Source organism: Camponotus floridanus, unplaced genomic scaffold (genome assembly GCF_003227725.1).
Source record: "Camponotus floridanus strain SB8 unplaced genomic scaffold, Cflo_v7.5 scaffold11, whole genome shotgun sequence".
In the NCBI taxonomy this organism is placed as follows: domain Eukaryota; kingdom Metazoa; phylum Arthropoda; class Insecta; order Hymenoptera; family Formicidae; genus Camponotus; species Camponotus floridanus.
Window position 1 is genome coordinate 2,191,432 of NW_020229226.1, and position 23,380 is coordinate 2,214,811.

At 25.0% G+C, this 23,380-nt stretch overlaps 3 protein-coding genes across 5 annotated transcripts; 1 reads left to right on the forward strand and 2 right to left on the reverse strand.

The window, feature by feature from the left end:
• Positions 1–6,003: 6,003 nt before the first annotated feature.
• Positions 6,004–13,026, reverse strand: LOC105257228 (cytochrome P450 6a2). Its single transcript, XM_025413614.1, has 7 exons — positions 12,963–13,026; positions 9,763–9,943; positions 9,214–9,583; positions 8,715–9,049; positions 8,249–8,479; positions 7,749–8,000; positions 6,004–6,509 (listed from the first exon to the last, which is right to left on the reverse strand). The coding sequence occupies exons 2-7, from the start codon at positions 9,929–9,931 to the stop codon at positions 6,346–6,348; spliced, it is 1,521 nt and encodes a 506-aa protein (XP_025269399.1). The 5' UTR covers positions 9,932–9,943; positions 12,963–13,026; the 3' UTR covers positions 6,004–6,345.
• A 5,770-nt stretch (positions 13,027–18,796) lies between these two features.
• On the forward strand, positions 18,797–20,493 carry LOC105257229 (lysosomal thioesterase PPT2 homolog). Of its 2 annotated transcripts, none has more exons than XM_011267698.3 (4): positions 18,797–19,170; positions 19,554–19,803; positions 19,877–19,995; positions 20,078–20,493. In XM_011267698.3, exons 2-4 carry the CDS (start codon positions 19,554–19,556, stop codon positions 20,429–20,431), a joined length of 723 nt encoding a protein of 240 aa, XP_011266000.1. In that variant the 5' UTR covers positions 18,797–19,170; the 3' UTR covers positions 20,432–20,493. The 2 variants fall into 2 exon arrangements, with proteins under 2 accessions (XP_011266000.1, XP_011265999.1); XM_011267697.3 differs by having other exon boundaries at positions 18,797–19,166.
• Positions 20,494–21,010: 517 nt separating this feature from the next.
• Positions 21,011–23,278, reverse strand: LOC105257230 (venom serine carboxypeptidase). 2 transcript variants are annotated; one of them, XM_011267700.3, is made up of 3 exons: positions 23,141–23,278; positions 22,574–22,906; positions 21,011–22,256 (listed from the first exon to the last, which is right to left on the reverse strand). In XM_011267700.3, the coding sequence occupies exons 2-3, from the start codon at positions 22,868–22,870 to the stop codon at positions 21,135–21,137; spliced, it is 1,419 nt and encodes a 472-aa protein (XP_011266002.1). In that variant the 5' UTR covers positions 22,871–22,906; positions 23,141–23,278; the 3' UTR covers positions 21,011–21,134. The 2 variants fall into 2 exon arrangements, with proteins under 2 accessions (XP_011266002.1, XP_019884913.1); XM_020029354.2 differs by having other exon boundaries at positions 22,574–23,049.
• Positions 23,279–23,380: the final 102 nt, after the last annotated feature.

Below are 23,380 nucleotides of genomic sequence, written 5' to 3' on the forward strand. Positions count from 1 at the left end.
TAATAAATACAAATTGCAAGATCGAATAAAAGTAATTAAATTAAACACATTAAAATAATGAAAAGTAATGTATCAATCGTTTAATTAATTTAAAGTTCAAAAATATATTACAAATTGCTGTATTGCGTTAAATATATCACGACAAATTTACATAGTGTTTAACATTCATTACTTATGTATTGTTATTTATTGTGGGATTTAAAACCTGTAGGATAGAAAGCTGTCGTATAACAATTGATAAATTTAATTATTTTCCCAATATAATAATCCACGAATATTTATCATTAATCTTTAATTGTAAATTTATTCACTTCACAAAGAATGAGATATAAATAAAATTTCTTATCTTTTTTATAAAATACGTCACAAATTATATTATATTATATTATATAAAATATATATTTTAAAAAAATTATATAATAATCTTTCCAAAACGGATGCACTTTAATGTTGAGAGAAGGAATTAATATCTGGAAGATTTATATTCTTTTCTCTAAAGTACTCTAAAGTAAAACACAATATTATCGCGATACATAAATAATTCAGTGAGTGTATTTCTTGCTTTGAGTGAATATTAGTGCATGGGTGCTATTACAGTTTGTTGCAGCTTTGCATAATATTTCGATTTCGCATTAAATGCCTGAAAGAATTTGAAAATGTCATACAAAGTATTGTGTGTACGTTTTTATCGTGAATTTGGGTGTGTCGTGTAAAGTGCCATGCGTATAATCACGAGTAAAGTATATGAATTTAGACAACAAGAGAATGATAACGTGTGAATCAACGAATCATTATGGCAATTTGAAAGAAGGAAGAGGCTTGTCAGTGACCGGTGAAACAACTCTGGGGTGAGTTTTATTATTTTTATATTAATTGTTGTATAATTAATATATGTGTATGCGCATTAATTCAAGATTTTTTGAGAGCTTTAAATAAGAGAATATTAACAATTTTAAAAGAGAGAAATATATATTTTTATGCAGATTCTGTAAAAATTTATATTTAAAAAAATTATATATATGTATATATATCTCATAAGATTGCATGCAATTTCTGTATATATGTCAATTATGTACGCAATAATTGACATATATACACAAATTGCATGTAATCTTAGGAGATTCTTTTATTTATTTTAATATGTATATATATATATATATATATATATATATATATATGTGTGTGTGTGTGTGTGTGTGTATATATATTATATATATATCATATATATATATATATATATATATATATATATATATAGTATTATTTAATACTTGATAAATTAATACATTTAGTTTAACAAGAAGAATAAGAAAAAAAATATATTTAATTTTTTAATCGCAAATATATTTTATATTATATATAGAATATATAATATTTATATTTTGCTTAATAAAATATTTAGCAAAATATGCGCGTACAATATTTAGTAAAAATTATTAAAATGATACAAAATAAAATGTTTATTTATCTTGTTAAAAATAATTGATTCATTTTCTGATATTATTTTTAATTAAGAAAAATTAAGTCTAGTAAATATTATTTTATGCTTTTCCCTCTCTTTTACTTACAATAACTTTTACGTATACATGCGTATATAAATGTATTCCAATAATAACATATTAATGTGCATGATATATATATATATATATATATATATATATATATATATATATATATATACTATAATAGGAAAAGATTATACACGCAGTTATTAAAATATACAATTAAATCTATAAACGGAAAATATGTATTTATAACTTATAATTTAAATGTATATCAAGTAATTATACCATAAAATAAAAAAATAGATTGGATTATATAATGCTAGGTAGTTTCTAAAATGGATGCAGATGGTGGTACTTAACAAGGCTTGCTACGCTTGTTCCACATGGACAAAATGAATATTGTTGGTTATTTCTATATATATTATGTTGATATTTAAAAAAATATATATACTTCAGGCAAAGGATATATATAGATCCAATGAGAATATGGGAGTCTGATTATAAAGCCCATATTATATCGTTTATTGATAATACTGAACTATGTTCTTACCAACAGCGCGACTGAGAGGCATTCTACAAAGAGAAAATTGAGAATCGCTTTTACTAGCTCTTGTCAATTTTTTAATTAATTTTTAATTATAAATATTAATAGTAATACGTTTTGTAAAATTTATATAGTTATAAAGGAATCTTTAATATACTCAAAAAGAGAGAGAGAAAGAGAGAAATGAAGAATTCGTCAATGTAGCAAAAAATTATTTATTATTAATTATAAACAAGTATATTTAATTTTTTTTACTATTATTGAATTATAAAGCTATGTGCGTCTTCTGTAAGCATAATGAGATAACTAATTATCATGGCGGAAAAGAGGCACAATAGACTGTAATATTCATAATTATACATAATTTGAAGAATGACATATAATATTTGACATATAATATTTTTAAGAGTCGACAATTAATTTATAAATAAATTAAAATACTTTTACAATTTAATATAATTGCAATTACATATTTTTAAAAACATAAGATAAATATTTAAAATTTGTGTTTTATACACTAACTTATTTTTTTATATTCTCTCTCAACATCGTGTAGTGCAATTATAATATTAAATTATATTAATTTCTAAAAAAGTTATAAATTTAAATTATATCAATCTAAATCTTATATACAAAGAATTATCGCATAGAATTGTCGATTTTCAAGTGCTTTGTATATTCTGTTATAATTTTTGTATAGTTTCGAACAGTTTCTTTTTTTATGTTATAAATAATCATTAGTAAAGTTTTTATCATTAGCAAAGATAATAAAATTTTCATGATTTTATAGTCACTTGATTAAATTATTGTCATATTTTTATCTTTTTGAAGTTTTGTGCGATTTTTGAAACCGTTTATTATATTATAATTTTCTTATAGTACCAATAGTATTCTCTTTTATTTTATAAAGAGATTTAATTATTAGTAGCGTTAAATATCTTTTTATAATTTTATGATCGCTCAGAAGAAGGGGTGTTGAAGATATATTATTACATTTTTAACGTATGATTAATTAACTTTCTTAATAATATAATTATATGTAACGAAATGACAAATCTGGAGAAAAGAGAAAAAAACTCTGGAAAAGCATTGTGCAACGTACGGAACACACACATATGCGATAAATAATTTTATTATATATTTATCATATTTATATATTATTTTCAAAATAAACATTGTCAAAAGAAACAAACATTGGCAAAAGAAGCTGTCGGCAAAATGTTGTACGCAAACGAAGCAGCAATCGGGAATGCAGGCAACTGAAGCTCTCCCTAGATATTATATAAGATATTATACAAAGAAAAAAAATTATTAACTTGACTAAATACGTTTATTTTGTTTATTATCGTTTCTTTTATCTGACAGTCAAAGTCGAGATTAATATAAAGATTCGTGATACATCAATCGTATATAATAAATTAATCAATAATTTAAAATACTCTAAATTAATTTAATATTTTGTGTATATGTATGCTATAATATATAAAATATTTTTGCAACAAATTAATAATAATACCGCGTCCAATCTTTGCAATATATATATATATATATATATATATATATATATATATACATAACGCATTAATATTTACGTGCTTTGGTTTTGTTAGCGCAATGAATTCGAATAAAATAGTGATAGGAGCTTCATCAAATTCCTTTTTTTAAACGCGATTAATTTGATAAGTACATTAAGTAATAATTTGATATGATTAATACTTAATTTCATATATGCTAAATAATGCGTAAAATTATGTCGCGATAATAGATCTAGAAATGCATATTACAATTGTGTACAATTTAATCAAGAATTAAAGTGATAGGAATCTAACAATAAGATAATAAATAATCGTTTTATTGCAAGCTTTATGGGCAATAATTATTATTTTAATGTGTGATATTTAGACTTAAATGTATTTTATCCATGTTATTTTATCGTTCTACTTGATAATAAATAATCAATTTTAATTAATAAATTAAAATAGTTCTATAATTTAATTCTACTCGTGTGTATATATATATATATATATATATATATATATATATATATATACTTTATAGTATATAAAATATTTCGGCAATAAATTATCAATAACATTATGTTCGACTTTGATGACATAAACAATAGCGTGCTATTGTTTGTATGTTTGTATGGTTTTACTATCATTTGGTCGGTGACACGCGAGCAGTAAAGTAATGATGCGAAATGCTACGTAAATTATTTGTTTAATAATTGATTAATTAATCTATAAATTAAAAAACTCTTGCAATTTAATATTTTCATGTATAACAGTATATGTTATAGTCCGTAAAATATTTCGGCAACGAATTATCGTTAACATCATTTTTTTAAGTAGTGCGAATTTTTTAAATAGGCTACTGCAAAGATTAGATATATCCATCTGTTTTAAGAATCAATTGATTTTTTGTTTTAGATGAACCTTGTAGCAGGCACAATGATTAGCGTAAAGCATAATACATGGGAACACGTCTGGCGCCAGAGACAATATCTTTTATATTTTTTGATAAAAACGTAACGCTGTATTAAAAAAAATATATATAATATATTAGTAAAACTCATGTGTTTTAATAATACTTTCCACGAAAAAAATTCGTTAATAAGTTCGAAAATAAAGTCGTTTTCGGTATGTCAGGGTGTATGTCCCCCATTAATTACTTCACATGAATAAAAGTTTATGATTATATTTTCCACAAACACTATTATATTTTCCAAGTCATTTGCATTGAAACACAATCTTGGTAACGCATACAGGAGAACTCAATGATAATCGCATAGACGTTAATATTTAATATTTGGATGGCATAGATGCCAATATAGATACCAAATCCAATTTACGTATGATAAATAACATTCTACGTTTTCACGTTTTCTGCATGAACATAACTGAACAATTACTCATACCTATAAATAGAAATGTAGGAAAGCATTTAAATTTGTCAATCAATTCCATTATATAAGTTATGAAATTTCGACAATGCTGGAAATGTAAGATTGTAAGCTATTGGAAAGAAATTTTTTCTGTATGGAACATTTTCGTCTTTTTGTTCCCTGGCATTCTTAGGAATCTCAATTCCTAAGACAAAAAAAAACCGAAATGTTGAACAGCACAATAATATGGTATTAATAAAGGGGAAAAATATAATAAGAAAATTATAAATGCTTAATGTTTAAAATTCGAGATTTAATTTATAAAAACATTACATTTTGATTTTTTGCTTCAAATAATAAAAGTAACAGTTTCCTATCTATCCTCTCAATTTCAAACAATTCGTTTAATATTTAGAATCTTTTATTGGAAAAGCAGTAGACTAAACTAATTGTTACATGCAATAACAATGAAATTCTCATATCGATATGAAAAAGATTAGAAATCGTATATCGCTTAATTGTTTTTAAATATTATTTAAAAGTTGTCAATCAATGATAAAATAAATAAATCGAGATAAAATTTAAAAGCTGCAAATATATATACATATATAATATGAAATTTTTATATGATATTTTAACATGATTCATAGAATAAGAAAACACAAATATTAAAATAATTATTAAAAATAAAACACGTTTATACAAAATAGATTTTATTTGGCAAGCAATAAGGTAAATATTAATATTTATAACGGATAAAAGAAAGGATAATCTATTAACTGTTTACGAAATCTTTGTTTTTTATTAAATGTTTCCTATTTAATGCTTATCTCGATAATTTATATACGACTATCTTACATACATTCGGCAATAAAAATATTTTAATACACGCAAGAAATGAACTATTAGCCATTTATCCGTCTAATTTCAAATAATTCATTTAATATACTGAATTCCAACAAAGGATCAAGATTATTAAACAAATTACTTTAAATCAAGTCAGTTTGTCAGAAATTAAACTGACAAAAGAAAAGAAACATACTTCGGATCTTATGTTAGTCTGTATCTTATATTAGTCTGTCCTTTGGAGGTTTTATTTTTACCCATTTTCTGATGAAAATTTAAATACGAGTTAGTTAAGTTTGTCGTTGCGTAGTTGCAAGCGAAGAAACATATATGTCATACACTATTATACATTTTTATTATTTAAAAATGTTTTTGCACATTATTTCAGTACTGAAATAATAATGTTAAATAATCTCTTTGCAATATTTTTATTACATTTTAATGCAATGAGTAATGCTGTAACATTGCAGCAATGTTATTGCAAGCTTTTATGTTGTATGAGATATATATAACATTTTTGGAAGTAAATTTAAATATATTCAAGAGTGCTTATATATTATTTTTTATAGCGGCTTTATAGTAAGGTATACACCTTCTTTGGGCGTAAGTATCATGTTATTCGGATCATAAGTTAATGGGATCATAGTTCGGGGATCAAGTATGAATTTGAATTTCGACAGGAGACTAACAAGTCCAATCTTGGTTTGCATATAGCCAAATTTTGAACCTAAAAATTAAATAATTTACTAATAATGACGTAAGATTGATAGAATATTGTAATACTTCATACAGCACAGAACATTGCAGCAATATTGTGACAATATTGCAATGTTGCTGCAATGTTACAACAATATTAATAATACTGCTACAATATTCTATGCTGTCTGGGTGACAAGATAATGATAGATAATTTACATTTGTTATAGTTATTGCATAATAAGATATTACACAGATATTATATAGTAAAATAATTGATAATTTATGTATAATTAAATATAAACTTTTTTTAGAATTTTTTTTAGAATTAAAAAAAAAATATTTAAAGTTAATCGAATCTTTAAATAAAATATAATCGAAATATAATTATAATATCTTAATAAATCATAATTATAAATCATAATCATAAATAATCATATACAATTTATTTAATAACATATACTATTAATAATCAATGAAATATTACAATATAAATAACTCAAAATCGAACAAATCAGAGTCAGCGCTAGATAGAGCTAAAAAATGATTATATCACTCTTCTTAAATTAAATCATATATTATTCAATAATCAAAGGATCATTGAAAAAGTGTAGTGGACCAAACTAGCCACAAATTTATTAATACTATTAATTATATTATTAATATATTTATTATATTATATTATTAATAATAATTTATTAATAAATTTATTAATCTTGTAAATTGCACAAGTCACATTAATAAAAAATTATCGTCTATGCCTGTCTCCTGATTTTTATTACATCGTATATACTTGATAAGGACCACAACTATATGGTCGAAACGTCGTATTAATAAACAAAATTTCTGGCTAGTTTGATTGACTACACTTTTTCAATGATCCTTTGATTATTTGACATTAAGATATTCATAATTATTATTCAATAATGTTGCTTACATAATATCATAAATAAATATTAAGAAGAAAAGACTTTTGAAAAAATATTTGAAGAATATATTATATTATATTATATTTACTATAAATTATTAATTTATAAATTATTAATTTATATTTACTATAAATAAAATATTTAATTATTTAATTATATGTGTTTTGAAATATATGTATTAATCTATATATATTTTTATCCACCCTTCATAATTTAATAAAAAATTGCTCTAAAAATATATTGAAAAAGATTAGTAATATAAAAAGTTAAAAAAAAATCGCGTAAACAATGAGAAAACAGATTTTATCAATTAGATAGCAAAGACTTATCTACATTCTCACCGATACAAATTCGTGGTCCTTCTCCAAATGGTAAATAAGTGAAAGGATGTCTAGCTGCTATTTTATCCTCGTTAAATCGTTCAGGATCAAATCTATCAGGATCTGGATATATCGATGGATCTCGATGTAATCCGAATATCGGTATAGTGATTGATGTGTCTTTTGGAACATGAATATTTGTTGTTGGAAGATCTATTTCTTCGGTACAGATGCGATGCAAAGTAGTTACAGGCGGATATTTCCTCATTGTTTCTGCAATATATAAAAAAATATAAAAATATAAAAACACTTCAAAATATATAATCAGTTATTTTTAGATATAGATATTATTAGATATATGTAAATCAAGAAATATTAGTGTGTATGTGTGTGTAGAAACTTCCAATTAGAATTTGTAATCTGTTTGTGAAGGAAACTTGATAAAAATAATTCGTCCCGATGACTTTACAATATAGATTATCAACTTGCCGTTTATTACACAATATAGATTATCAACTTGCCGTTTATTACTTTGTGAAGATATGTCATTTCGTTCACAGCATTATAAGTCAATTCGTCATGATTTTTTAATATTTTATCGATTTCATTGCGAAGTTCGTCCTGCAAGTGTTGGTGTTGAGCTAATTCGTATAAACAAAATGTTATTGTTGTCGAAGTAGTTTCAAAGCCAGCAGCGAAAAAGACGAAAGCTTGCGCAACCGCTTCTGACAAAGTAAGCCTGTTGATGGTAGCTATATATAAACAAAATATTTTATATTAATCTTGTTTCTTTTAGAAGTATTCTAAAAGAAAAATTAAAAGTTTTTTTTTATATAATTACTACATTCAATTAATTATATCGTCATATTATTATCTGTATTTAATTAAAATAAGAATTGTATGTATATTCAAAAACAAAATTGATTTTAAAAGACAAAATAAGCGCGATAGAAAATAAATATTTGAAACAATTATATACATATTTACAAGATTTATCGATATCTCTCATATCATCGGATTCAATATAACCCTTCTCCATAAGTTGTATGAGCAGATTCATAAAATCATGCTTGATGATATTATGACGTTGTCTATATTCCACATTCTCTCGAAAAATTTTCATAAAAAACTCTTCTATATTTCGGTCAAAAAAACGAATGGAAAAGAAATTCAAAATTTGAGGCATGAGAAAAGCTAAAGTGATCCAAAAGGTGTGCGTTTCGAAGATCTTTTTTCCCCAATATCGAAACTCACTATCCTCTTTCTCTATGCAATCGGATTTGACTCCAAAAACTGTTGACATAATTATATCCGTTGTATATCTATAAATACATTTTCAACAAATTATTGTGGTAATATTAAAAAACTTTTTTTATGTACAATTTTTTTTAATAATTTTTGTATGAATATATATTATATTCATACAAAGATTATTCTTGTATGAATATATATTATATTCAAAGATTATCTCTTTAAAGAATTTTACCTTCCAAACCAATCTTTTATCTCGATTGAATCTCCTGTTTGAGCCACATTTTCTAAATTTTTCACAAATTCATCGCCGCACATTTTCATAATCGTAAACATTTGCTTTATTTTTCCTGAAGTAAAAGTGGGTGTCAACTTGATGCGCAAATTCCGCCACTTCTTCCCAGGCAGTGAAAACAAATTACCGGTCAGTGGATCAATCTTCTCGTTGCAAAACACTCCGCGATCATGAAAATTCTTGAATTCCTTTGTCAGTACCATTCGAATAAGATCAGGATCAGTAATTATCAGATTTGGCTTGAAAAATACGTATATTCCAAAGGCACGATGTTCCTTATATTTCATGTAGACATCACAGAAAAATTCGCCTGTTAAAAAAATTTTTTTTTAATTCCACTAGTTTTTGTTTCAAATAAAATGAAAAAAAGGAAACAGAGTAAAAAAAAAAATATTAAAGAGAATAAAGATTGCTTGCTTAAAAATAAATGCATTATAAGGATTATAATATATTCTTATAATATATAATGTTGTAAGAAAATATACTCGCCCATTGTTCTTTTTTTAGTCACTACGGCTCCAATATTACCAATTGGCACAACAGGTTCAATATAAAAGATATTTCTTTTGCGCCAGTAATTGAATAACACATACTTATAATAAGTATACGCAATAATCAAAGCAACGCTGAAAATCCCAATTAATTCCGCGAATAACATCTTAATTTTCGTCTAAAAATAAATAAAATTGAGCTACTTCATTATATTTGGTTACAATCATAAATTATCATGATTATCAAATTATAAAATCAAATTCGATAATTTGATTAGAATCATAAAAACGCGAAATTTTGCGAAGATATAAAGCCAATAAAAAAATTAGTATATTTAACATTGAATTTATTATTAGATAAATTAAAGTTAATTTTTATTTTCTTTCTTTTGCATGAATTAGGAGAAAAATATCATATTAATATAGAAAATGTTCTTTTTGTTCATAAATTAATTTTACTTTAATAGAATTTTAATTTTATAATATTACTTGATTGCACGCAAATAAAATTAACAAATGTATGTTGACAAGTTGACATAAATTGTATAAAATTAGTCAATAAATATACTATTACTACTAAAAAAAAAAATATTACTTGATTGACTTAACTCGATAATAGTATTTAAATATTTAAATCAAATCTTAAGAACTCTTACGATAAATAATATATTTTTGCATGTTTATATTAAAAATTGACTTATTAAATAATCTATTATTATAAAAATATGCAAATTCATTTAAAACATTTTTTATATGTTAAATTTTAAAAAAATTTATGCAATTATCAATATTACATTTTTTACACAAGAAACGTTTAAAATAATTTTTCCGTCAAAAAGCAATCAATTGTTTGTAAGATATATCACTGTCACTATATGTGTACGACGATATATTGAATAGATGTTTTCATCAATATTTTTAAAGTACTGAAGAATATTTCAATCGCGGATGCGCTGAACATTTCGTTATATAATCATTATTTTTTAAATATCGTATAATCACTATTTTTTATTAACATTGTATGTAAGAGATAAGTTAAGTAAATGTGTAATAACAAGAGTTATCTTTTTAAAATAACTTTATAAATTGCCAGTGACTAATCTTTTCTTTGTTATCTTGATGATAATATTCACACTGCAAGCAGAATATGCGACTTTAGAGTCATCGATTTGAATGCAAATAACATAATTATGTTTTTTGTATTTTTATGATATATATTATCGTGATTGATGTCGATAAATCAGAAAATTAGTTTCATTCATTTTCATCATTTATTTTTATTTATTTATTTCACTTACTTTTTATGATTTAAATGTGCTTAATTTTGAAAATAATAAACAACTTGAAATCCAATTTTGTATGTCGTCACATATAATTTTGCCTATTCTTATTCATTTTCAAATATTTGAAATAATGAGTTAATAAATAAAGTGTGTCTTACTGCTTTGCAAAAATCAATTATACATTAATTATTAAGTACTACATACTGGCAAAGTTTCAGTAAAATCGATAATCCGAAGTTCATATATTCTTCTTGTGAGTTATTTAAGGAAATGAAAATATTACATAATATAAAATGATGATGATTTTATTTAAATTTTAATTAAATTATGTTTTATTTAAAAAAAAAATATAATAATATACGCTTTAAAAATTAAAATTCTATAATATAATAACAATTTTGTAGAAGATAGGCATTTTTGACAAGAAAAATTATATTTGTTTTATATATGATTGTATTTTAAAATTATTTAAATTGTCCTCAACGTACATACATAATACATTTTATTTATTTTTAAATACGGTTGTGGTATTAGATATTTTGTTTTTATACTAACTCACCTTTCGTATATAATTGTCTGTTAGAATTTAGGTTCGAATTCGGTTAGAATTTAGTTTTTTGATAATAATTAAGTGTAATTAGCTCGTTGTTACCATATATTATTAATATTGATAAGAAATATATATATATATATATATATATATATATCATATAGATATCAAGTTAATCTTGACTTTCTAGGAAACTACCGAAAAGTAACAACGTTCAATACCTGATCATAATAAACATGTTATTAAAACGAATTTTAAAATGAAAACAATGTGAAGTCAAATTTAATAAGCGTCTTATTAATCAATAAACAAGAAGTTATAAATATTTGATTAAATTTAACTCCCGCACTGTATATTTGATTTTAAAGTAATTATTTTTGAAAACATTGGAGAAATAAAAAGATTAATAATATTTTATTTTTAAAAATTGTAATAATATTTAGAATATTATTTTCTTTCTTATAAGCAAACAAATCATTTCCTCCTTTTTATACTTATTAATTTACTTATTAATTTACTTATTAATTTATTGGCCAGATATTATAGACTTTTTTCATATTAAATGTTTATAAAGTCAATATTTTCTTATTATGTAAGTAGAATAAAAGATAAGTTTCGAGAGATGAACTTAACAGAACTAAATTTTGCAGCATTATATGTCGTATAATACATAATGTTATATAATGTTATTCTTTTATAAGTATTACATAAATGATAAGGTATTATACCAGTAAAAAATGTATAAAAAAGATATCAGTTTTTAGATAATTAATTTTCAAATTTATTCAAATTTATTCATCATTTTTGACACATCGTATATTTCCCACAAATTTATATTACATAGTTATAGTTATAAATTTTCTTTAATTGCTGCTATTATTACTGCTAGTTATAAATTTTCTTTAATTATTGCTATTATTACTACGAATATAAAAAGAGAGACAGTATATAAAAAATATAACATAATCTTTTATTTAAAAAATCTAGCTCTAAAGAAAAAGAATCATAATTTTTCGTTATATATTTTAGTAAATGAAGTATTAAATAAATAAATAAAAACTTAATTTGATTAGATTTAATCATATTGACATTTAATAAAAAGATTTCTTTGTTAAATGCTTGATTTTAAATTTAATTTATTTCTAAGATAATATAATAATACATATGCTTTAGTGAAATTAAAATCTTTTTGCTATAATATCTTTATAAAAATGACAATTTAAAAAAGATGATCGTCTCTGAAGGTAAATACTACATTTATTATGTATGTATATTAAAATTATTTAAATAGTCCCCAACATATATATAATTTATACATTTTGTTCTTTTTGAAAACGGTTTGTATTTTATTTTGTTGTAACTTACCTTATATATTATGATGCCACAGATCACAGAATTTAGTTCTTTATGTTAATAGATAAAAATTAAGTATAATTAACTCTTTATTATTATAAATTTTATTAATATTGAAAATATCTATATTAACTTGCTGTTCTGGGATCTTGATGTTCTGGGATCCTATCGAGAAATGCCAACGTTTAACACGTGATATATGATATCATAATACGTATGTTATGAAAACAACCTTGAAAATCAAAATAATGAAATCAGAATACGCGTTTTATCAGTGAGTAAACACAATAAAATGTTAATACATGTTTAAATTAATTTTCTTGGTCTATCTATATGTTTAATTTTAAAGTAATTCTGAAATACATTTTAGAGCAATCAAAAAATTGTATCTTCCCATAATTTTATCTTTTTCTTATGCGCAAATAATTCATCGCCGTTTGTACCTTAATTTACTTGCCCCAGTTGTGATTTTATGATTATTTAATGTCTAAATTAATATCTTTTTATTATACAATAAAATACATAAAATAAAAAATACATAATAAATATATAAAATACATAAAAATATAAAATACATAAAATATATAAAAAAAAAATATGTTTCGAAAAAGAGTTTTAACAAATTCGGATTCGATATTGAAAACTATTAAATCATATGGAAGTTATGAACAAAATGAAGAAACACGAGCAAATTATTATTTATATTATTAACTGTTTGTTTCCGATTTTTGATTATATTTTACTATAATATATATTGATATAAAATACATATTTATTTAATTAAATACTTTGGCGTTTAATTTTACATATATTTACATATGTGTACATTTGACATATTTAATTTTACACAAATAGTGATGCCTCTAGATTATCTGTTAACTGACGGACTTCAAAATGACTTAATATGGGCGAAAGACGTCGCCTACAAATCTGAGAAAATCTGGAAGCTTTTACTCGGAAAACTGATACGTCATCCAATGTATTTTCTGAGCACGGGACTAGATACAATTCGACAATAAATTCAGTCGATATTAGAGATTTATTCGCAAATCATGCAAATATTGCGGATCCATATCGATTCCAAAGCAAATCTTTCTAGTTTAGACTATTACACTTATGATTAAGACTTTTGCAATATCTTCGACAAATTCGAGGAGCCAATAGTATATAAGATGCAGAGTTGGGAACGTTACTTCAAAAATTAACGCGTTACTATTACCGTTACTTTTCGTGAAAAGTAACTCGTTACCGTTACTGTTACTAAGAAAGTAACGATTCATTACTTTTTCGTTACTTTTTATAATATAAAAATTAAATTAATTTATTTGAAAATATTATTATTATTTTATATTATTTATTATAATTGATTTTAAAATATAATTATTGCTTTTATATATTCGATAATTATAAATTATGCCATCATTGATGTTCTTCATATTCAATTTTTCATTTATTGTAATTTAGAAATTTTAGATTTATGAATACAGAGAAAAACATCATGCATGTATATAATTTTTCAAAATACTTGCAAACTGTTTTGTAATAGGAATAAATTTTTCAATTACTAAGGGAATGCTATCCAGGATTACAGGAAACTTAAAGTAACGATAAAAGTAACGGTTAAATTCGTTACCGTTACCGTTTTAGATAGAAAAAAGTAACGATCTGAAAAAAAGTAACGGTTATGGTAACGACGTTACAAGTAACGCGTTACTTCCTAACTCTGATAAGATGTATCTTAAAAAGCGAATAAATACATAATGTTATTCTTAACCAAAAATCGAGTTGAAAAGTCCTGACCTATTTTATCCTATAATGTTTAATAAAGTAGTAATTATAAAGCAATTTCGCGTCAATCAGCACTAACTTTTAGCTTGGCGCACAACAGTACATGCTAGTATAGATACATGATAGTGTCACGTATACTATCATAATATTTGTTACAAATTATATAATATTTTATTGAAATATATACGTAATATATTATGATGATATGAGAAGAATGTAACGAGGATGCAAGGAGGATCAGAGAAGTAAGATTGGGGCGCTAAGAAGACGCAGGTTTCGCGATGAAATCCGATTTTTTATTAGCTTGAGAATTAAGAGGATCATGATTATTATTGGCTAACGATCGCAAGTCTGCGCAGATTATTTAGCTTAGAATATTCGGGACAACATTAAGATGAGACATCCTAGCGGAATAAATCCCTCAAATTTCGATTTTTTTATTGGACTATGAATATAATGACTATGACTATAGTCAACGATCTAAGATTCCATGCGAATTAATTATTATACATCAATGTACATGTGAAGGATCATTGCTCGCTCCTTACTTCTCTTGATTTTCGTGCCATTTTAATATTAATGCAAAATATATACTTATATAGGTAATGAAGCATTCATTAAATAACGGAAAAATTGAAAGAAACATTTCAATATTAGTAAGAAAATTATATAAAGATACATTTTTTTATAATTAACTTTTTGCTTTACATTGATAAAAATTTTTTGTTGATAATTATACAGAAACAGAGCAACCTCATGTATAACTTTGATCTTGACATATGTTATCAAGAACATAATCCTAAGTAACTTATAATTTAATTTCGGCGGTCTCTTATAATTTCTGAGATATTTAAAGTTAAAGTTGGATTCAAAACGAAAATTTAGTTTGTACTATATAACGTAACTTAAATCAAATATTTTAGTTTTCGGAAATAAGTTTGGGTTAAATTATATCTTCTAGAAGTGGAGTTCACTCATAAGGGGAATCCACTGCGTCCACGCATATACTTTACAACGCGATGCGAAGTTCACTCCACAATTCTTGTATGGGTGTTCAATATAATTTATTATATCCTATATAGGAAAATAGTATATTATATACTTTTTTTTTATGTGGAGTACAATGAATTTACAACCTTCAGCTCGTTGTGTTTCATGTTCTGTTCAATAAAAATAATTATCATTAATCGTTAACTCTTTGAAATTATTTATTTTCTTTGAAATTATTTATAATTCTATCTTAAGTTTTATCTTATGTTTTTTAAAGTTATATGATAATTGTGAAATATTTTATATGTGCATTACATAAACATATTTATCTTAAAAGAAATATTAATTTTTAATTATCGCACACAATTAATATTTAAAAAAATAGAAATCTTATAAAAATATTCACGCGTAAAAAACTCACAAAAGAAAGAAAACGTGATACTGTTTACTGTAACTGTTTAAATAAAACTCATTAACTTTTTATTCTAAAACTCAACCGCTTTGTTGTCGTTATCGTAAATGTATTTTTTATTCATGAATGCATATTTTTACGCGAGAAGAAAAGGGTGTAATATGTTCAGATATAAATATGCATAATTTTATATAATTATATATAATAATATTCGAAAATGGGCGCGATATTATTTTATATTTATATGATCATATTCGATTAATATCTGTTTTACATACATAATTAGATCTAGTAAAATATGATTACTCTCTTAGTCTCTACTACTATTAAACACATACTCATGAAACGCAAGCAATTGGGACTGCAATTAAGAACTGTATTGGATTATTGGCCGTAAATCACTATTATCAATCGACAATAAATGATTAATTTACAAATGTATCCTTAATATAATATGGAATTATGGAATCCAGCTTTGGAGAACAGATTCAAATTCTAACATAGAAAAACTTCAAAAGTTTCAGTCAAAGATGCTAAGGATTATAGTTAATGCCCCGTGATACGTCACAAACGACATCCTACATCGAGATTTGGGTATCCAAACTATTAAAGAGATTTATTTTGAACTATTTGGATCGTATCAAAGCACATCCCAACGCCCTTGCAGCAGATCTTATAAAAGTTACACAGTTGACACGTAGACTAAAAAGAAAAATACTCCAGGATTTAATTAAATAATCCCTTATTAGTTATAAGGACGTGCCAATGGGCACTCCTCTTGCAGGACGCAATCATATTATTATTATTATTATTTTTTATTGTTATATGTATTACTGAATGTCTCTGTCAGAGATAGATTGTAATATAAATTTGGAATTAAAAAAAAGAATCATCCCCTAACACGTTATTAGAGATTGTTTAAAAAGAAGAGAGATTCAAGCGAGCTGTCAGATTCGGACGCGTTTCCGACGGCTCCGACTATTCGCGTATTTTAATTACGAGTTTCGTATTTTGTATTATTGTACTGTGCTACATTGTAAGTTATTAAAGTTCTTGTTCCCTTTTTTCACAAAGAGTGTCTTAATTTCGCGAATGCCGCGTGTATCGAATAGTTGCGTCGCGCGCTTCGATAATATCGATTATGATTCGCGGGCGTAACACACAATATATATATATATATATATATATATATATATATATATAAATTATATTAATATTTTTGAGTAAAATGGAAGAAAATGAAACAGTAATCGAGAAAATAGATAAAGAACAATTACAGTGATTTAAATATCTGTACCCGAGAACAAATGTCCATAAAAAATATTCAGACTCCATAAGAAGGAAGAAACATGACAAATCCTTATGATATGTTAGGACAAAGAAATACAATAAACCATACTCCAAGGACCCGAAGAAGAAAATATATTGGATAAGAATGTATGGTGATTGAAAATTATTAGAAACTAAAAGACAATTTGCAGTTGCATATAATCTACTTATTAATAATATTACTTTGTAATTATATTAAATTTTATAATTTAGTACATTATATTATATAGAGTATTAAGCCTAAAAATATTATGCTGTTAGGAAAAATTATAATAAAAATATATAAATAATGTTGACTATATTAGAATGGAACATATGTAAATTCTTTATATTTTATATAAAGGAAGAGATATTTTTAAAATATTTTGCAACATTTATATTTTTCGAATTTTAATTATAAGTTCTTCAAAAGAATCAATGATTAATTTAACAAATTCTATACATGTATTATTAATTAAAATTTTAAATAATGAAAAAAATGATTAATGAATATCAAAGATCAATTTACTGCTAATCAAGAAGATTTATAGAAATACACTGAAACATATTTTTATCTTACAGTAGACATTTTGTTTTTTGTAAATAAATATGAATATGACAATGAATATATAGAAAAATATTTATTTCATCTTTAAATGTTACATTGGAAGATTACAGTATGTTTCGCGATTGAAGTCAAATTTCAACTTCTTATTTATATCTTGTGATATTATATAAAATAGATATGAATCAATGAAATTAAATATATATTATATATTTAGATTTTTCAACACTAATATAATATATTTCGAAAAGAGAAGTATCTCTCTCCCCCCCCCCCCTCTCTCTCTATATATATAGACACACACACAGAATATGTATGTAATTCCAATGTATATATGTCATGTAATATTTTAAATTAAATAGCTATTATTTTCATGAAAATAAAATATTAATTAATTAATCGATTGTATTCCAGCTCGCTTTTTCGATCGGCATATATATATTTTTCTAAAAATAACGCAGATATTTCAGAACAAGTCGTAGCTTGTAAAAAAGAGAATAGAGAGAGAGAGAGAGAGAGAGAGAGAGAGAGCCACAAAACTTATTTAAAAAATTAAAATTAAAAATTTATATTTATACATAAGCATTTTGCTATACAGCACTAGCTACCAGCATTTCGTGTCACTAACATGGAACAGAACCAGAAATTGTGCACATTATATGTTACCTTCTGAGAACATTTGTGGCTTCGTAGTTTTCACGTTTTTAATCTCCACAGAGGGCGTACCACTTTCAGGAATCATCTAAAAGTGGACCATGATACCTTGCAATTTTCTCTCTGCATTCTATCTCCTTTATTTTATCGTTTCATGAAATGCATTGAGAGATCTGTTCTTTGTTTACATTTTCATCTATCTTTCTTTCTCTCAAGCACTTAATTATGTATCCATCTCATTTTAAATATAAAAATTGCTGTGCAATTGAATGTGTGTTGTGCAGCTCTAAACAGCTGATTTAATCTAATAATTGTGAGGTTAAGAGTCAGTTTCATGCAAGAAACAATGACAAATAGAAATTCTGTGATATATATTTATTTGTTTTTAATTTCTTTACTATCGTATAACGAAGCAAAAACATATCATGCTGTAGTCATCATTCATGGAGTTCTTACTGGAAGTGACAGTATGGAAGTAATTAGTAACAGAATCCAGGATGTAGGTAACAGCTGACGATAGAACAAAAGAAAATTCATTGTCAATATTATCATTTTAGCGCGAAGAAATGACACTGACATTGATTATGGCTGCAATTATTTCGTATAAATTACTATATATATTAATATTCGCCTCATAATATTGATATAAAAAAATATAATTATACATATTGAAATAAAAAACATTTACATTCTTATATATATTAATTTAATTTATTACATTTCAAATGTATATTTAATACAATTTCTCAAATATTGCTAATGATCTTATAACTATTTTTATGTTCAGGTTGATAACTTGTAGATGTTATGAATATAATTTATAGTTTAGGTGAAGTAGTAGAGTTAATCTTTTTATTTGAAATGCATTTTTAATAAATATTTACAGATGCATCCTGGAACTCCAGTTTACAACACTGTCAGGTTTGCAGGCTGGAGTAGCCTGGAACCAATGTGGCAGCAGGTAGAGGAAATTGGTATGGATGTACTTTCCATTGGTGCTGCATTTCCTGAAGGAATTAATTTAATAGGCTATAGCCAGGGTGGTTTATTAGCCAGAGCAATATTACAAAGATTTCCTGTGCATAATGTAAGAAACTTTATTTCCTTGAGTTCGCCACAAGCAGGACAATATGGAAGTATGTAAAATTATAATGTTTAAAAAAAGACAAAAACAAAAATTTTGTGGTAATCATGCAATTTTATTTCCAGCACGTTTCCTGCATTTATTCTTTCCAGATTTAGTTTGTGAAACTGCCTATGAACTATTTTATTCAAGACTTGGACAACATACTAGTGTTGGAAATTATTGGAATGATCCTCATCATCAAGTTAATATAACTTATCTTATGATTTTAGTATATTATAGTAATTATATTACAGTGTATTATAGTGAATTTCTTGTTCTTTCAGAATCTATATCATGAATACAGCAAATTTTTACCATATGTGAACAATGAAATAGATGTTTACAATAATTCTGATTATAAAACAGGTTTAATTAAGCTAAAACGTATGATACTTATTGGAGGACCAGATGATGGAGTTATCACTCCTTGGCAAAGTAGCCATTTTGGATATTATGATAATAGCAGCTCTGTGATAGAAATGCGTGATAGAACTATTTATAAGAATGATGCAATTGGCTTGAAAACATTAGATAAACAAGGGAAACTAAAACTCATTACTGTGCCAGGAATTCCCCATACTGAGTGGCATAAAAATATCTCAATAGTAGATCAATTTTTATTACCATACTTAGATTAAATTTAATGAAATGTAGATGAAATAGAATTTAAATTTACCAAATATCATCATAATAGAAAACCCAGAGAATTTATTATTATATAATAAAAAGTTATATAATTATAAATTTAATTATAAATTTATCTATATCTTATCTTATTTTTAATTATAAATTTATCTATATCTTATCTTATTTTTAATTATAAATTTATCTATATTGTGACATTTTTCTTTTACATTTTATATTGAAATTAAATTTATCTAAATTAAAAAAAAAAGAGAGACGAACATGACATGTATATCTATAATGCTAAAATTATTTCATATCATATAGGTAAATGATTGTAATTATATACTGTAATTTTTTCTTGTAATCACACACAAGAATTGTAATATATAAGAATTGTAGACTTTTTGTTATGAACTTAGACTATTTTAAGAAATAGAATTATCTATTATGGATCCATATACTTTATATCGATTTTATATGATGTATAAACTATATAATAAGAAATTACTTATACACAAAATTTTTTTAAGTAAATTTATTAATTTCTATTGCATAAATCTGTTATGTTTATCTATAACTTTATAAAACTTTAGAGTATTTTAAATATTATCAAGATATTTGTATATACTAAATGTATGTTCATATATGTATATATACATTACTGAAATCTCACTTTTTATTATATCACATCCTATGGTAATAACAATGAGTTATTTAAAATTTTTTATTGTGCGTGAAACGGGTAATTAAATCTAATGCCCATTTTGGCTGATCGGAAGGAACCATATGGCCTGCACTTCGTACAAGAACCTCTGTTAAATTGTCAACAGTTTTTGCATAGCCTGCTAATTCGTTTCCAACTTTCCATAACTTTCTCGGCATTTTCGCAAATTTGTTTGCTCCTGACCATTTCATTTTCTGTATATAATTCTCCGTGAGTGGATATGCCACAATGATATCCAATTGTCCATTGTAGATGAGTATTCTATAGTTTTTCAGAAGATTTTCTAAAAGGACTACTATAGATTGCATGATGTCCTCTTTTAGATGTTTTTCAACAATGCTGGTTTCAATGTTGAAACTATTATTACCCACATGTATAGCAGATCTTACATCGACTCTTTGAATCCACTCAGACATCCAATTAGAATCATTACTATTGTCGTTTACTTTTAAATAATTGAAATAATAATCAAAACCAGTTAAATTTTGAAACAAAGATGGAGTGGCATTTAAATCATTATTAAGGAGTACTTCAAAAATCTCTTCTGCTTTGGTAAACTCTTCCTGTTTAATAAACTCGCGGCCTTTTTGTTCGTATTTTTGGAATTCAGCCTTTCCATTTTGATCTATTAGCCCGAGTTGGTACAAATAATCACTATATAGCAATTGGTTTTCTGGATCACATAATCCATTGCCAATAGCTAAACCTTTTAAGTTAATTTTTGTTTTCGCTTTGATGTTATAATTTTTAATGGCATAAGACACTGCTGGCACATACTTCCCAGCATATGACTCACCAGTGACAAAGAAATCATTATTTTGTAATTCTGGGAATAGTAGGAAAAATTGTACCAAAGCAGAATTAAGATTTCTTCCTACTTGCACTTCATTTGTGGCATAACCCTTTTCATCATCAGTAAAACTATAGCCAGTACCAACTGGATTATCAATGTATATAACATTGTGTTCCAAATTCCATGAATATTTTCGCATCTCTAACGTTTTATTAGCGTTTACAATGAATGGGCCGTTTTCCAAAAAGAGACCAAACATTGAAGTTGCACCTGGTCCACCTTGTAGCCATAAAATTATTGGCGCAGTCTTTGGATTATGCTGTGACACATAAACAAAATTACTTTTAAACAATTTTAATCTTACAATAATTTCAATATTTAATAAATCATATATATGTCATTATATTATTAATAATTGAAAAACTATCAATTTTAAAAAATTATTTTATACACAATTAGATCATTATAAGATAATTGTTCACAGAAAGAGAAAATACTTTTAAAGGTACATATGTCCAAAATTTGTATAAATATTTAAGGCACTAGTTATGTACAAGCATTGAAAAATCTTTTATAGCAACTACTAAAACCATATACACAATTATATATATATAAAGATTACTGATCATTGCTTACCATAGCTGGGAAGAACCAGAAGAAAAGATTGGAATTGTACTGTTTATTAACTGTGAAATAACCCGAATAACTGCTAACATCGCCCATATCCTTGTGTTGGACGGTAGCCTTCGCTCGTGCTTCTTCGATTTTTCCATTTTCTATCAAAGGTGTCAGAAAAAGCGGCGTACCAGGATCTTCTCCATCAGCGAGACGATACTTCTTGAGTTGTGGATATACGTTCAAGAATCCATATGTACTTTCGTACGATAATACGAAGAATAATAAGCTCAGAGTTGGAAAGAGTACACTATTCATGTTACTGGCTGCAAATCGCGATTAATAGGCTCTTCACTGCGAAATGAAAGATCGGCAAATGACTTGTGACTTTATCGCTAATATATATCTCAGGGTTGTATCATGCGCATTCAGCATGATAGTTCTTATTTTTTATTCGTTTTAAGCATGGTTAGAAAGTCAATCATGAATTATTTCCTCTGAATTGGTGAAAAATGAAAACATTTATAATCAATTTCCAATAATAGGAACGTCGAATCAATAGCTATATGCATTTGTTGTTTCACTTACCGCTCAATTATCGATCAGCTGATTAAACTTATTGTTAACCTAACCACAACTAGCGGTACTTCACGCTTCTTTCACGTTCACGAGTCACCTTAGCATTAGCAATCAAAACAGAGTTCGTGCGAGGCTTATTGTGTTTATTTTACTATATTTATTAATGGATTTAGTTCGATATTTAATACATTGTAATTTATAAATTTTTATAAAGGTTGTAATGTTAGTTATTTATTAAGCTATTTTTTT

Coding starts and splice junctions, on each gene's coding strand:
- LOC105257228 (XM_025413614.1), bottom strand. CDS start 9,931: ATGTTATTCGCGGAATTAATTGGGATTTTCAGCGTTGCTTTGATTATT. Junction 9,584..9,762: donor GACTAAAAAAAGAACAATGG/GCGAGTATATTT, acceptor TTTTTTTAACAG/GCGAATTTTTCTGTGATGTC. Junction 8,001..8,248: donor TCTTCACAAAGTAATAAACG/GCAAGTTGATAA, acceptor TATATATTGCAG/AAACAATGAGGAAATATCCG.
- LOC105257229 (XM_011267697.3), top strand. CDS start 19,002: ATGCAAGAAACAATGACAAATAGAAATTCTGTGATATATATTTATTTG. Junction 19,167..19,553: donor TTAGTAACAGAATCCAGGAT/GTAGGTAACAGC, acceptor AAATATTTACAG/ATGCATCCTGGAACTCCAGT. Junction 19,804..19,876: donor ACAAGCAGGACAATATGGAA/GTATGTAAAATT, acceptor TTTTATTTCCAG/CACGTTTCCTGCATTTATTC.
- LOC105257230 (XM_011267700.3), bottom strand. CDS start 22,870: ATGAATAGTGTACTCTTTCCAACTCTGAGCTTATTATTCTTCGTATTA. Junction 22,257..22,573: donor TCTGGTTCTTCCCAGCTATG/GTAAGCAATGAT, acceptor TATGTGTCACAG/CATAATCCAAAGACTGCGCC.